Source organism: Drosophila ficusphila, unplaced genomic scaffold (assembly GCF_018152265.1).
Source record: "Drosophila ficusphila isolate 14025-0441.05 unplaced genomic scaffold, ASM1815226v1 contig_286, whole genome shotgun sequence".
Classification (NCBI taxonomy): Eukaryota; Metazoa; Arthropoda; class Insecta; order Diptera; family Drosophilidae; genus Drosophila; species Drosophila ficusphila.
The window spans coordinates 6,904,570-6,919,731 of NW_025064189.1; the positions used below are offsets into that span (position 1 = coordinate 6,904,570).

At 45.4% G+C, this 15,162-nt stretch overlaps 2 protein-coding genes across 3 annotated transcripts; one reads left to right on the forward strand and one right to left on the reverse strand.

Annotated features, from left to right (window-relative positions):
- Positions 1–346: 346 nt before the first annotated feature.
- LOC108100397 (myophilin) lies at positions 347–8,302 on the forward strand. Of its 2 annotated transcripts, none has more exons than XM_017204270.2 (3): positions 347–580; positions 6,982–7,323; positions 7,475–8,302. In XM_017204270.2, exons 1-3 carry the CDS (start codon positions 527–529, stop codon positions 7,643–7,645), a joined length of 567 nt encoding a protein of 188 aa, XP_017059759.1. In that variant the 5' UTR covers positions 347–526; the 3' UTR covers positions 7,646–8,302. The 2 variants fall into 2 exon arrangements, with proteins under 2 accessions (XP_017059759.1, XP_017059760.1); XM_017204271.1 differs by lacking the exon at positions 347–580 and adding an exon at positions 6,812–6,920.
- Positions 8,303–8,748: 446 nt separating this feature from the next.
- On the reverse strand, positions 8,749–14,636 carry LOC108100553. Its single transcript, XM_017204524.1, has 3 exons — positions 13,812–14,636; positions 11,283–12,424; positions 8,749–11,218 (listed from the first exon to the last, which is right to left on the reverse strand). The coding sequence occupies exons 2-3, from the start codon at positions 12,419–12,421 to the stop codon at positions 9,109–9,111; spliced, it is 3,249 nt and encodes a 1,082-aa protein (XP_017060013.1). The 5' UTR covers positions 12,422–12,424; positions 13,812–14,636; the 3' UTR covers positions 8,749–9,108.
- Positions 14,637–15,162: the final 526 nt, after the last annotated feature.

Consider the following 15,162-nt stretch of genomic DNA (forward strand, 5'->3'; position numbering starts at 1 on the left):
CAATTTCATCATATCAAAACAGCTGATACTGATAAGCCACAAAAAAAAGAGAGCGAGAGCGCAGCTTGAAGCTTTTTCGGTCTCTCCCCAGTGTTGGGGAACACCTAGCTTCGTACCTAATAGGCTACCTAGGTACCATTTTTACCATAATAACCTCAAAGTAGGACTATAGTTCAGTTTAATTTATCTTATATACATTTTTAAAGTAAATAACGTACTTATTTGCAAGTCAAATTGTATATATTTTTGGTACTTAAATCAAATACTCTTCCCAACACTGTTCCTTTTTCTCGCGAGAGTCATCGCTTTGGCTTCAGAGGTTTCGTCGGTCTCCCCAAATCGAAGCTCATTCAAAACGTAGTAAGCTCTCGTTGCGAACGGACGTGCCCAAAAGTTACTTGGCTTTAACCCTTGCGTTCCCTCCGTTTTATTCCGCGGCAAACATTCCAGTGGACATCGGTGCATTTAGGCCCAAGACCAACCTACATTTTAGCTCCCTGCAAACCCGTTTCTCCAGCAAATAACAATGGCATCAAACCGTGCAGCCAAGTCTGGTTTCGCCGCCGAGGCCCAGCGCAAAGTAAGTACAACAAAACTATAACCAAAACCCCAAAAGCCAAAATCAAACAAAACAACGAAATAAACAAATTGCCCAAAAAAAACCTCTTTGGTTGGGAGTGAGTTTGGAGCCTGCATTGCCTTTATTTGGCGCTCCGACGCCAAGTTTTAATCTGCTCGCGCCAAATGCCAAAAAATTAGCTAAAAATGGTCTTGAATTGCCAGCGTCTAACAAGGAATGACCTCATTTCGTGATAAGTCGAACAAGTATTTGTATGTAGATATATATTTATATGTATGTATATTGTAAGTGTGTTTAAACATGTGTGATGCATGCGTAATTGGAAAGCTTAAAGATGATTTGGGTGATGTTTAGGCATTGTCAGGAAGGTGATTCAGGTTGAACTAGGTGAATACTGTCGTCAATAAATTAACCCATTGACAAATAAAAAAAGCTGTGGAATTCTTATGAAGGGGAATGGTTGCCAATATAATTTTTTCAAAAACTGAATATTGAAAATGTTAGCCTTTGAAGAAATGTACATAAAGATGTAAATATTTTTGGAAGCCATTATAGCTAAAAACTCTAAAACACCTTTGTTTCAACCAGTTAAATTTAATTTAAATTAATTTAGTTTGGCTTCGAACCTGTTTCAGGATTTTGAGTATAGGAAACAGTTTTTAGTTGACCTCCAATGCGTGGTAGTACTTAGCTTCCCCCTTTTAAACTGACAACATTAGTTCCGTCCATTAGCAGCACTTTGCATCAAATGCACTCATACAAATGCATCGGGTTTTGGTTGGGGGTACTTGTAGTGCTCGTACCCTTCGACAATTTAGCCCTCGCCAAGTCGGGGTTACGCAATTCAAGCCGCCCCTGGACAAAACAAAATGAAATTGTATATGTCGCCGGCAAAGGGGATTAAGTGCAGTCCAACAAAATCAACAACAACTACAGTTACAACATTGCCCAAACAAAAAACGAAATAAAAATGGGGAAAAAATGGAATATCCATATCCGAAGTTTTATATACCCTTGAGGGTTTTTTCTTTTGCTCGCTTATCTGAGAGCATGGTACCCGGATTTTATTTTCTTGAGTCAGCCATTTGTTTAAAGACCTTGTTTATCGGTATTATCTATACTAGCGAATTTTTTTTTAACACAGTTGTGGTTGGAATTCTTGTACCCCGTAAAATTCCATATCTTTTTGATATTATTAAGTAAATATTTTGATATTCTATAGTAAGGAAGAACCTTTCAAGAGGGTATACAAAAAACAGAAACAGTGGAGAGTGTTATTTAACTTTCCGCGATGCCTGAAAGCGCAGCTGCTTTTGCGCGACTTCAAACCGCGATCAAATGGATCCCCAGGAGCCTCATGCGGTGATGTCATCCCTCCAGCTGCCCTCCTTCGTACTCCCCGCTTCCTCCGCGATCCATTCAGCCAAAAGCGTCGCTAGTTTTGAGTACTTAGCCGAGTGAATTCGAATGCCTTGCCGGTCTGCGAGAATCACTCATTTTTACTGGGGTTTGGGTCTTCGGTTGACGGGGCGTAGAGGAGATAACAGCACCTTTTCCAACACATAAACATTATTAAGTGTACATATAGTATGTGGCGTAAGCAAACAGCAAAACAAAAGTGAGGTAGAAACGTAGGAAAACAAAATTGTTGTTTGCCTCTTGGGTTCTCGATAGTCTCCGCTGGCGAGTGTGCTTTTTCCGACTTTTATGGCAGTCAACAGCAAATGAGCGTGGATCTCAAATTTCAGGCAAGGGATCCGTTGCCCCTTTTGGTTGCAACCCTTCCATCGGACTGTGCCACCTTAATTACGGAACCATTTTTCCTCAAACCCAAGCCAACAGCTGTCACTTGACAGTTCTAGTCTCAAATTACTCAAATATGTTTACCATACAGTTAACAATTTGTTTCTAACATTCTTAGAATATTTATTACGGGGGGGTATAATTTCAAAAAGGGATATTTTTATACAAAAGCCTCCCAACAGTTGGAGTTACATTTTCAGAATTCCATAACGTTCGACTTAGGAAAGTCTGACTGTAATTATTTTCTTGTTCGATTCCCCTCGTGTTCGCATTGGAACATTGGCCACGTACTAATCACCTGGCCGCTTTTGGAGCTAAGAATCCACACTCAATTAGCAGTGAATATATATAAAGGTACCGCCAGCGAACATTTGTACATCCGCAGCGAGCCCAGTTCTCCCAATATCTAAATAGGTAACTCTATCAGTGCGGGCGACACGTAAATGGAACACTTGGCCCACATGAACTCCCCTCCTAGACGGGAATCGAAGTAACTCCCCCCTGAAAGCCCCCGTTTGTCGAACTCCCCCAAAAACACTTGTTGGCCGTCAGTCACCGTCGCTTTTAGATAAGCCATAAAGAGTCGCGGGAGGAGGTCGCGACAGCGGTTTTATCATAAATCAAATGTTGTTTTGGATTTCCGGTGAAACTCCACCAGCACCGAAAACACCTCGACAAATATAATAACTGGGGTTCTCTCGCTTTATGTGGCAGGCACCCCCAACCTCCCCGAAAAAGGCTTACAACTCACTCAACTGAATTTCAAGCTGGCCATAAACCAGACTCAAAAATCATATAATTGACCTCGTTACATTTTTGCTTTTTGCCGATTTTGTTTATGTTTTCGCTGTGGCATTTTTGTCGTTTTTCCATTTATTTATCCACCCGAAAGATATCGGTCAGCAATTGTCATGGATCATGACACATACATCGCGAAAGAAAGCGAAATCGTTGTTGGTAGTGAATAATCGCCAGATCTGTCCATTTGCCTGTTGGATTGATTTTGCGAAGCCGCGCTTACGTAATGGAGTGGAGTGTTGGTTTGCCCAGTGATGCGTCAACTGCCGGCGATCGGCGATCCCTTTCAAAAGCAAAGAAAACACACACCACATCTAACTAATCATCGCCATCTACGCTAAAATATTGCCAAAGTTCAAATCGGAGCCATAACGATGCCATGACATCATCGGCTTCAAAAAGCCATCAGCCAAGCAAAACGTGCCCCTGTCTCTTTTCCCTGGTGTCCTACAATGGATTATTATGCAATGATCATCAGTCTGGGCTCCTCGCTGGCTTGGGCCAAATTTATACAGATACTCGTCCGATGGGCGGAAACTTCCGTCAAATTCGAGCTGGGAATTGTTTGGTAGATGAAACGTTTGCAGAATTTTGGAACTATTTAGTAACTTAATAAATATAAAATTATATGATTAATTGAATATAAAAATACCACCATATAATAGTAATCTGTAAACACTTTGGAGAAGTGCCGGAAATTAGTAACGCTCGATGATCTTTAATTTTGAACAAAGCAACACCAATAGATTTCTCAGAACTCTCACGCAATTGCGAGGCTCTCTGGTCTCTGAATCATGGGAAATAAATAAATAGTTATGTGTTACCCAAATATTTTCACTTTTCAAGTGGCGTAGGTGTGAATTAAATTGTGTGGACGTGGGCAGGCCCTCACCCAGGAAACTTTTAATCCGGAGTTTGTGTTTCGGCTGACCCTCAGTTTTTTTTCGAATTGAAAAGAGGAGTATGCGGGAAGCTTGCTCGGTCAGTTTTCAAGTCATTTTCATTTTAATTTCACTAAAAGGCAGCCAGGCTTGGCTTAGCGTGGCTTGGTCACTAATGCGCATTGCGTGTGGAATGCCATCCACCCAGAACGAACTTGAAAAGAGACCCAACCCCACATACAGAACACTATACATCATAAGCCGGGAAATTAATTAGGTTCTTGAGGCTACCACCGAGCATTTCATTGTCACGCCGCATTGTAATTGTCCGTAATCGTGGTTAATTCATCAAGTGACCCATAGACCCAAAAAAAAGTATTATAGTTGGCCAGAAAACATTTGTCAGGAAGCACATAAGGAAATCACTACACCATCCCCATTTCCGCCAGTTCCGCTTGCAATTATTATTTTTCATGTTTTTGTAACGCTTTTCGTCTGGAATTCCTTACTTTCGATAAGGCAGCACGTTCTAGCCAGCTGTACATATGTTTCCCCACAAATCCATACAACTAGATATACATTTATGGGTGTAGGAAAGTATTATGTACTTCATTATTACTTGCTGTGTGGTACTTTTGCCCCGGCATTCGATCGTTGTTGAATTTCGAGTCGACCTTACAGAGCGCTAAATTGAACAAAAAATACAAACAAGCGAAACTCGCTGGCTGCTGACTCATTAAAACAGCGCTAAAAATATTTTAATAAGCGGGGAGATGGAGATGGGGGCCTTTGCTATCCATTCGACCATTTTTCATTTAGTTCCGAACATTGTTTGTCTGGCGGGACCACCAACTGTCAAATTTGTTTTGGCGTTTGTTTGGGAGAAGATATTGCGGTTCGAGAAACGTGTAAGAATCGATCGGAATTCATTAGACGCTTAACGGCTTTCGGTCTGCGATTATGTATGAGAATAGTATGCATAAACTGGCCGCAGAATCCCATAAACTTATCTGTTTCTAATCAAAATTTATTCATCTGGCCCGAGGGTGTCAATTTATGTGCCATCATCGGCGGCCCTAAGTTATGATCATCAACTTCTGACTCCGGCCAGATTCTCGAACGGAATGTCAATCAAGAATTGCTTTTATTAATTGTCTCACGCTTCTCGAAACTTTTCTCTCGGCTTATGATGATGGATGATGCTGTTACTCGGGTCCATTCTTTTCTCTTCTTCTCTTCAATTTTTGGCTCTCGAGCTCTAATGATGTGACCTCCGCTGTTAAGTGCTATACCGTTATACCCGAAAATTCGGACAAAGCAATTTGTCCAACGGTCGATTGCAATTATTGATAATCTCCCAGCTTTCTGCGATAAAGACATTTCCAGGTGATTATCATATATTCTGTGCTGCTATTCTGCATATCTCGATGAGAGATCGCTGGATTTTATTGAGCTCGAACAACGAAAAGGTCGTAAACTTTTATGTTTCAATAGGTTTCGACTACCGGAGAGGGAGAATAGAAATCAGATGGAGTGGGCTAATCATAATAATAATGTGAGCAAAGTGCATTCACCTTCATTAAGTGCACAGAAAAACGGGGAAAGCTACTGGTCTGTGCTTCACTTTTTCACTCCCCTTCAATTTATGAGTTTGCATTTCCCCACGGCGGCGATAAGGAGTGGAATACAACTCAATTGGCGACAATCGTTCCATTTGTTTTCTCTGAGATCATTCATTTTAATAGACTCGCCAGTCAGAACAAAAATCACACACATACTAAAAATGTATTACAAATGTGGGTAAAATAATAGTGCTTTGAAAGGGAAAACAGAAAAGCAAAACTGGGCTCCATAAAGTATTTTATTGTTCCAGAACAAATAGCTTTTCCTTTGTGGCAACAATAATAAAAGAATATCTACATAACCTATTAAGCATTTATTAGATTTATTTAAAGCAATAAATCTAAATATTTTATGGCTTTTCATTTCATATCTATTCTGTTTAATAAGTTCTTTTATACAAAGAACTACCCCCCACTTCTATAGTTTTAACCTCAACTGTTTTTACTACTTGAACTTTCTGATAAAATGGCAGCTAATCTGAAATCTGTTAGCGACAGCAATTCAATTCAATCAAATAAAACCAATAAATACGTGTTAAGTGAGTCGCTCCGATATGAGCCAAAGTTTGCTAAACATTTTGATTTGGATTTTTATTGGCAAGCCAAATGGAAACCCAACACGCAACGATTTTGCGGTTTGTTTTGGGACTCCGGCTTTTGCGGTTTCGCCAGCCGAGTGGAAATGCCAATAGAAGTGGTGGGGGCCAGCTGCTGCTCAACAAGTGGCTTTTGGTCTATGGCCAAAATCGGTGCGAAGGACGCCCAAGCGGCCGGCAAACTTAGAACCAAATATGGTCAAGACGCTCAGATAGATATAAAGCAGCTTCCAGTTGACGCTATCGGTCGGCATTGGCAAATATGGATACTTACCTATTCAATATGAGAACGCTCGAACGTGACTGACTTTTATAATTTAAGCAAATCGAATAATGGGGAGTGCCGCCTGCCGATGGGAGAGAAACGAGAACAGCGACACCGGTGCAATCTTATCCTTATCGCAACTTGAAATATAACCGCCAAATTGTCACGAGTGCAGGGGAAAAGTAGAGAGTGTAGTGTGTTTATAACCAATTAATGATAAGTCTGCTATCGGCGATATTTCGCTAGATAAGCGACCGGGGGAAATGGCCCACAAATAAAATAATAGTCTGTACTTGATTTAACCCTCGATTTGGGGATTCAGTCGAGCCAGTGCAACGGCCAGAAAAGGATTAAATAATAATGTATCAATCCAAGGTGAAAGGAAAAAAACTAAAGGGTTTATAAACTTATGGTTTACAATTTTCTTACTCTTCAGATCAACTCGAAGTACAGCGAGGAGCTGGCCCAGGAGTCGCTCGAGTGGATCAAGGCCGTCACCGCGGAGCCCATCAACACGTCCGGCGACACCGACAACTTCTTCGAGGTGCTCAAGGATGGCGTCATCCTGTGCAAGCTGGCCAACGCCCTGCAGCCCGGCTCCATCAAGAAGATCAACGAGAGCAAGATGGCCTTCAAGTGCATGGAGAACATCTCGGCCTTCCTCGAGTGCGCCAAGAACTTCGGCGTGCCCACCCAGGAGACCTTCCAGAGCGTCGACCTGTGGGAGCGCCAGAATCTGAACTCGGTGGTTATCTGCCTGCAGTCGCTGGGTCGCAAGGTGAGCTGATTGTAGCTGTTTACATTGAAATATTGGGATCATAGATCGCTCTTGTACACTTAAAAAATCAATATTCAGTGATTTTTGTAACATAAAAAATATTTTAAAAAATATGTGGTACAAATTACTTATATATTATGATTCCTTACAGGCCTCGAACTTCAACAAGCCATCGATTGGCCCCAAGGAGGCCGACAAGAACGTGCGCAACTTCAGCGATGAGCAGCTGCGCGCCGGCGCCAATGTCATTTCCCTGCAGTACGGATCCAACAAGGGAGCCACCCAGTCGGGCATCAACTTTGGCAACACCAGGCACATGTAGATCCGCATCCTGCATGCAGGATCCTCCGCCCATCCTCCGCTCTCAGACATTCCGCAATAAAAGAAACCAAAACCAATATAAGCCAACACCTTCCGCAGCCGCTTTTGGGTTCCACACATTTAACGTTTTGAGCTAAATTTGGGCAGAGCCCCGAAATGATATGATACGGATATATATTTATGATACCAATTTGTATTTGTATTCCAATTGACCAGGCGTATGCTGTTATGTAATAACATAAACTACTTTAATTTAATATTATTAAGTACTCGTACATACGGATCTTAGGATGATTTATTCTATTTTCAACATTTGCATTTGCGACACGATCGTTTTTGGATAGTTTCGTTCTATATAAACCGCACTCAGATTCTGTGCCATCGAAGACAGTTTGAAATTGTCCCATGCAAAGTGAAATGATAAGTGATCGACGGATCGGAAAGGATAATAATAATTGTGTTTATTGAAAGTGTCTTCTATCTCGTAGAGTAACGATTACAATGTTGTTTCGAACTAACCACCTGAATATCTTTAAAAAAGCAGAGCATTTAAATTAATGTATTTACAGGCAGAGAAATATATCTATGACACACTTTTGAATGATCTATTTTAAATAATGTCCCCTGTTGAAAATAAATAATTATTCTTTTAACATAATTCGTTGTTTATTTATTAAAAGGCTTTTTGGGAAATGGTCCAAAACCAGCACTTTAAATCCCGTTACTTTTCTTGTCCGATTTTGGATTGGTATATCTAAAAATGCTTGTGGCACAGTCCCCTAAGAAAATGCATCCATAGTTTGGCTTGGACGATTTTTTCCACATTTTTATGATGTTAAAAATTTGAAAAATAGCTTTTGTTTTGCTTGTGACATATTTCCCTAAGAAACTACATCCTTAGTTTGGCGTTTAAAATGCCAGCCAAAAAAAGGAACCATTTTTGACCATAACGGTTTTATAAACGAAGTTATGAGCTCAGCCCCCTTCGCTCCGCCCATGAACAAGTATAATTGGTAAAGTTGTTTGGTATATTTCCGTATTTCAGTCAAGCTTATTTTGCGGTATGTTTCTAGCCCCCAATTGGCGCCAAATTCAAAAGGCAACTTTGTTTTGTAACAATTACATATAATTTATTTGATTTCAAAACAAAATTAATTTTTGCATGCTTTTAAATTTATGACCTGAACCAGTCGATCCGCGGCTTCGTCTGTAAACCAAATTGTGGGGCACTTTAGAATACGCAGACATCGAATAACAATTATAAAGTAATTTTATACGATCGCTTATATAAAATAGAAGATATTGTACAGTCGTTGACAATGTGTGTTTGCATTTGGGCATTCACCTAGGAGTATTTTGTTAAAGATTCGAGACATCGTTGGCTAATCATAGACGAATATTCAGCAATTAAAACTAAAGCAATTGTATTCGAGGCGCTAATACATGGTTATTCTTTTCGGGACTTTAGCCCGCATTTGTGGACTGCAGCAGGAACTCGGCTGCCACCTCCAGGCTCCAGTTGGTCTGCTGCAGCGCCTGTTCGCACTGGGGTCGTCCGGCCACGCCCAATCGCGCCAGCTGGTCGATCTTGTAATGCCGCGTGGCCAGAGCCACATCCCCGCTGGCCGCTCGCAACGCATTGCGCACATCCTGCTCCACGGCAGAGCTGCCCAGCTCCTGCATCAGCTGCTGGAGCTTCTCCTGCTCGCGTCCATAGTCCGAGGGCACCGGGGCGTAGAGCTGATGGGCTCCCTCCAGCTGCTGCTGCTGCTGCAGTCGCATCTTGTCCATCCGCCGTTGGATCTGCTGCGCGGAAAGTGGCGGTGGCGCCAGCGGAGCAGGTCTCGTTGGCCGCAGGTAATCGTCGTGGGTGACTTCATCGTACAGGACAGCTCCAGTTCCATTCGGCACCTGGCCGTAGTAGGTAGATCCCGCCGTGCTGGCCGCCACTGCATCATAGAGAGAGCCGGCGGAGGCGTACGCCGTGTTCTTGGGTGCCACCACCACCCTATTCGAAATAGCCACAAACGAATGGTTGGACTCCTGCTGCAGCTGCTGCTGCTGGTGATGATGGTTTTGGTAGATCTGCTCCTCCGGCGGCGGCTGGGCGTAGTACTCGGAGGGCGTGGAGGCCACCTGCTCGTACCAAATGCGATTCACCACACTCTGCGTCGTGGCCACCGCCGCCGCTGCGGCCGCCTCCAGGTTGTTCTGCTTGGGCGAGGCTGTGGACGAGGGACTGGAATGATTCGAGTGGCCCGCACCGGCGGCTACTCCGTTCTTGAGGGGCGTGAGATTCTGTTTGTAGACCATGTCCTTGCTGGCGTACATCTGGGTGGAGTTGCGCTGGTACTCCTCCTGCGCCCGGTTCTGCCCATTGCTGTACATGTCCTTCTCCAGTTCGGCGATGAAGGATTTGTCCAGCAGCACTCCGTCGGCCGGGGGCGCAGGTAGTGGCTCCATGGGCTGGCTGCCCATTGTGGCAACTGTGTCGCGTCGCTCCAACGCAAGGTTACTGAGATTCAGCTGCATCGCCGCAGATTCCAGCGCAGGTATGTTCTCCTTATTCGAGTTGGGACCGCCGAACAGGCTTTTCCGCACGGAAGGACTGGTGTAGATCGGGGCTGGCGGAGGAACCGCCTCGAGGGACTGGTTAAAATTCGAGTAGAGTGCGACTGCTGTTTCCAGGTTGGTGGTATCGAAAGGATCCCGCTCCCTTACCGGCGTCGCCAGCTGCTGTTGGTGAAGGTCTCGTTTCTGGACAAACTCCATGGTGTTCGAGTAAGTGGGTGGCATCTGGTACGGCGGCGGTTGCAGCCGACCAGGCGAGGCTGTCACGTTGGCCGGATCGAAGTCGAATTGCGGCTGCTCGTTGAAGTATGTGGGCGAAACATTCAGTTCCCCCGATCCACTGGATCCGGCATAAGTGGGCACATCTATGGGGGCGTCGAGAATGCAAAAGGAACTGTCCGCCTGCAGGGACGAACTGTCGCCCGCTCCTTCGGCTTTTGCTCCTCCTCCTCCGCCGGGCAAGGGTCGCATATCGGGCGAAATGTCGATGAGAATGCCCTCCTGCTGGAACTGCGGCGGTGGCGGTCGCTGTGGACCCACCACCGGTCCTTTGTGCTTCACGGCATTCCGTCGCTGGAGTCCGGCCGCAGCTGCCGCCTCATTGACCAGTTTGTTGTAGGCAAACTGCTTGCTGGAGGTCGACTTGCGCTCCTTGGCGTGCGCTTGATTGGCCATCGAGGCACACTTCCGTTGGCGATCCTCGCCATTTGCCATGGCAGCTGCTCCGCCCCAGCAGAAACCGAAAGGCGAAGACGATGAGCCGTTGCCCATGCTGCTGCGCATCACCACATCGCCGGCAGCAGCCACTTTCCGCTGCTCCAGCAGACTCCTGGGAAAGATTCCGATGTCGAAGGTGCGCTGGTTCTGGCCTTTGATCAACTTGAGCTCGTGGCGTCCATCGATGATGGCAATGGTGTCACCGGGCTCGATTTGAAGTCCCTTGGACTCGTGATGGCTGCGGGAGGCACGCATCACAGGCGGTGACATACTGGCCAGGTATTCCCTGTAAAAAAGAAAAGGATAATTGATTGGTAAAGAGAACCTGATAAACAAACTTTGAAACCTACTTGAGAGCAGCGAATGTGGGTCGCTCGGCAGGCGTTTTATCCCAGCACTGCAGCATCATGGCGTAGACATCCGGTGGACAGGCGTCCGGCTGATGCAGACGCTCCCCCTCGCGATCGATCTTGCGCAGGATCTGCGAGCCGTTCAGCCCCACCCAAGGGTCCTCGCCGAAGCTGAACATCTCCCAGAGGGTCACGCCAAACATCCAGGTGTCCGAGGCGTGCGAGAACTGCCGGAAGCGCAGCGACTCGGGAGCGCACCAGGGAAAGGGCACCTTCTTGTGCTCGGACATCACATAGCAGTCGTCCTCCTGCGGCAGAGCGCGCATCAGACCAAAGTCTCCGATCTTGATCTTGTTGCCAGCGGCCAGCAGGACATTGCGGCAGGCCAGGTCGCGATGCAGGAAGCGCTTCTGCTCCAGGTACGCCATTCCAGTGACAATCTGCACCGACCAGTTCCAGATGATCGTTAGCGAGGTGTGGCGGCATTGCTTGCGCAGTGTGTCCAGCAGGGATCCTCGCTCCGCCAACTCCGTAATCATCATCATGGGTTGCGACAGCACCACTCCATAGAGCCGCACCAGATTCGCGTGATCCAAAGCGTGCATGGCCTGAACCTCGCGGAAGAAGTCGTCGATGATGCCGGGCTGGGTGAGGTTGTCCGACTTGAGCACCTTGACGGCCACCGGGATGACCTTGCCCGCTGGAGAGGCGCTCCACTCGCCGCGTCTCACCACACCGAACGATCCGTCGCCCAGTTTTAGGCCCATTGTGATGTCCTTTTCGTGGATGAGGCAGGTTAGCTGGGTGCCATTGCCCTGACCCGATTCCCGGGCGGAGGACGACTGCTTCTTGGACGAGGGCTGCTTGCCGCCGCCAATCAGCTTGGACAGGATGTTCTTGCGCCACTGGTGAGCCTTCTTTTTCCGCACCGCCTCCATCAGTCGCCTGATGGCCGGCTTCCCCAGTCCACATCGCTCCAGGTCGTCGGGCAGGACGTAGTCGAAGTGGGCCAGCCGGGTCACCTGCAGATCGTCCCGTATCCTGTCCAGGAACTGCTCCAGCTGCACCTCCTGCAGCAGGTCCTCCAGCCAGGCCGTCTCGCTGCTGTGGCCGCCATCCGTCGTGGATATGGAGGTCATATCCTAAAGGAGTAAGGAACAAAGCCCAATCAGTTGAAAGCAAACTCAAAAGCATTGTGATCGGTTGATGAACTGTGGCCAAGGGCAGTCGGTCAGTCGAACAATCACGTAATCCCCACCAAGAGCGATAAAATGGTGAGGGAACCGCCAAAGTGTGCAACATTTATGGACACTAAAGCAATTCCACATGTTGCCATACACATAAGGTGGCGCAAAGAATTCAGTGATTTGTGATGCAATATAACGTTTATAAAACTCTTGCTTATCTCTAAAATGTTTCTTTAAAAGCAACTTATAGTTTTTTTAATACTTAAAGTTTTTTTAATGACTGAATCAGTCTTCTGATAACTGCTTTATACATTTGATTCGTCATTTGCCAGAAATTAAAATTATTTTAAGCATATAGCTAACGTAAATTATTTATGCTGTGAAAAAAATGAACGCCATCTAAACCTTATCAGCAATGCAAAATATATTTCCACACACTATTAAGACCCTTTTCCAGGCTTTTCCCAAGTCCACCGGATGTTAGCGGATAACAAGCTAAGCCATTTATGGAATTCCAGGAATTCCGCCAAAGCATTGGGCTATTTTAAGTGTAACTTGTTGAGCGTATTGCTGTTTCCAAGAGGCCAATGCACACAAAAGTGGACTTGTGTAAATATGTTCCCACATGACGTCACGTTTTCTTGGCAATCCCTGTAAACGGGTTGCGTCACCCTACGAACTACGAATCCTCCACTCGGAAGTGAAATAAAATTCAGATGTAAGAGCAGGGGGATCTCCAAGAACAGCTTGAACTCTGGCGCGTGCTGAAGTGGAGTTTATTTATGGAGCGCGATAAAAGGTGAGCAGATGGGGACTGGGAACGAAAATGATATGCATTCCCCTCAGGGAGATAAAAACATCATGATGCCAGTCTCGCAGCTAATGTGTATTGTTAACAAGCGAATAATAGAAATTACACTTTGCGGCGACAGTTTCGAGTAATTATTCGGGCGGAAACGGGAATTTAGCGGATGCGAGAGGCGGACTTAGACGGCAAAAGAGACAACAACGCCCCGTTGAGAGCAGGTTATCAGCTGGGTAATTTAGATACAGTCAAACATCCATAAATTACCATCTGTCGTTCAACGTATTTTCGAAAATGGTGACTCTGGGGTACAAAAATAAAACAGGTACTCTGCCGATACATTGTGTATTGAATTTCAAATACAGTCGAACTTTTGCAACTCAAACAATTCAAACAATTTGATCATTAGAAGTTCCACTGTAGGAAAACTATCTCACCCCAAATACCAAAGGGGCAACTGATAGTTCATTATGCTTTTTCGACCATTTGCTACGTTCCCCAGGGTGTTCGAAAGGGGTTTTCTTTGGAAATACTCACCGAGTTTAAAAGAGCTGCTTGTTTTACTTTACAGCTGCTGCTTCGGCGGCGCTGGCAGCGAGCGTCGCTGCTTCCGTTGACGTCGGCGTCGCTGTCGCTGCACTTGGCTAAACTTGGATACTGCGAAACTTCCTGTCTGAAAACCGAACAGGTTGGCCAGACAAAAGATGATGCGGCAGATGGAAGTGGTGGACGTTGTGGATATGGAGAGTTTGCGGCTTAAAGATGTGAAATTCAATATGCAAACAACAGTTGCAGCCACAGTCGATGTCGGCGTCGCAGTCGCAGCAAGGTGAAGGACGGCGGCGTCGCAGTCGTTTTGATATATCTATGTGTGTGTGTGTGTGTTGCTTTGTTTACACTCGCCAAATGAGCAGCTGTCTGTTTAGCTGCTGAACTCGCTGGCGAGAGGTAAGCGGTCCCCTCATGACGCAGGCACTTTAATATTAATTTATAGTGCACACACAAAAACAATGAATATTCGCGTTCAACAGCAACAGTCCGTCCGCCTCCCTCGCACCACCCCCTCCTCTATCGTCACAGCTTTTTGCACAATTTCACACACACACGCATTCGCTGCACGGCCGTGTGTGTGTGTTTTTCGTGTGAATGCACGAAAAAGCAACGCAAAACGCAGGTGCCACAAAAAACACAAGGCAGCCTAATTGCTACCCCTTAAATTCACTTAATTCGTTGAAATCAGCGTGTTTTGCTTTGTTATTCGAGCACTGCGGTTGTTATACAAAATTAGCAGCATTTAATTTGCGATTGAAAATGCGCGACGGCCAAACACCTTTGGTATTTTTTTAAGCAGCTGATGTAGTGTGACCGCAGCTGGGCCGTTTGAATATACCGATTCAATTCACATTAAAAATATACCTAAAAATACTTTACCATCTTCGCGGGCATTAACGGTTTTACTTTGACTTAAAATTCAGCTCTAAAGTATGTTACAGATTATCGAAACCCAAAGTGATCCGAGGGGATAGGGTTAGTTGGGGATACCAAAATACAGGGAGGGTAGTGGAATGCAATGAGGGGACAGTCAGGGGAGGTTGGCAGCTGCCCCTTTTCCCGATTTTTCTATATCGTGCGTCGGACTCGGTTTCATAACTTTCCCATAAATATGTGATTAATAACAAGCGTTCTAAAAACAAACATTTCGCTGATTACACACTTGTCATTCCTTACGCATATCCGGCAATTCCTGCACAAGAGGAGTCACCCCTTAAATTAAATCAAATTGAAGATTTCGAAAGGCATTGCGTGAGAAGTTGCCCCATTCGGAGGCACATAACTCTGCGACGCGGTCATCAATCAACGGTATAACCCGCGGAGCTTCCTATAATCT

What these genes read in the sequence shown, in the direction of transcription:
- LOC108100553 (XM_017204524.1), bottom strand. Translation starts at nt 12,421, where the DNA reads ATGACCTCCATATCCACGACGGATGGCGGCCACAGCAGCGAGACGGCC. An exon ending in CCCACATTCGCTGCTCTCAA is followed by an intron (nt 11,219 to 11,282) that starts GTAGGTTTCAAA and finishes TCTTTTTTACAG; the next exon opens with GGAATACCTGGCCAGTATGT.
- LOC108100397 (XM_017204270.2), top strand. Translation starts at nt 527, where the DNA reads ATGGCATCAAACCGTGCAGCCAAGTCTGGTTTCGCCGCCGAGGCCCAG. An exon ending in CCGCCGAGGCCCAGCGCAAA is followed by an intron (nt 581 to 6,981) that starts GTAAGTACAACA and finishes CTTACTCTTCAG; the next exon opens with ATCAACTCGAAGTACAGCGA. An exon ending in TGCAGTCGCTGGGTCGCAAG is followed by an intron (nt 7,324 to 7,474) that starts GTGAGCTGATTG and finishes GATTCCTTACAG; the next exon opens with GCCTCGAACTTCAACAAGCC.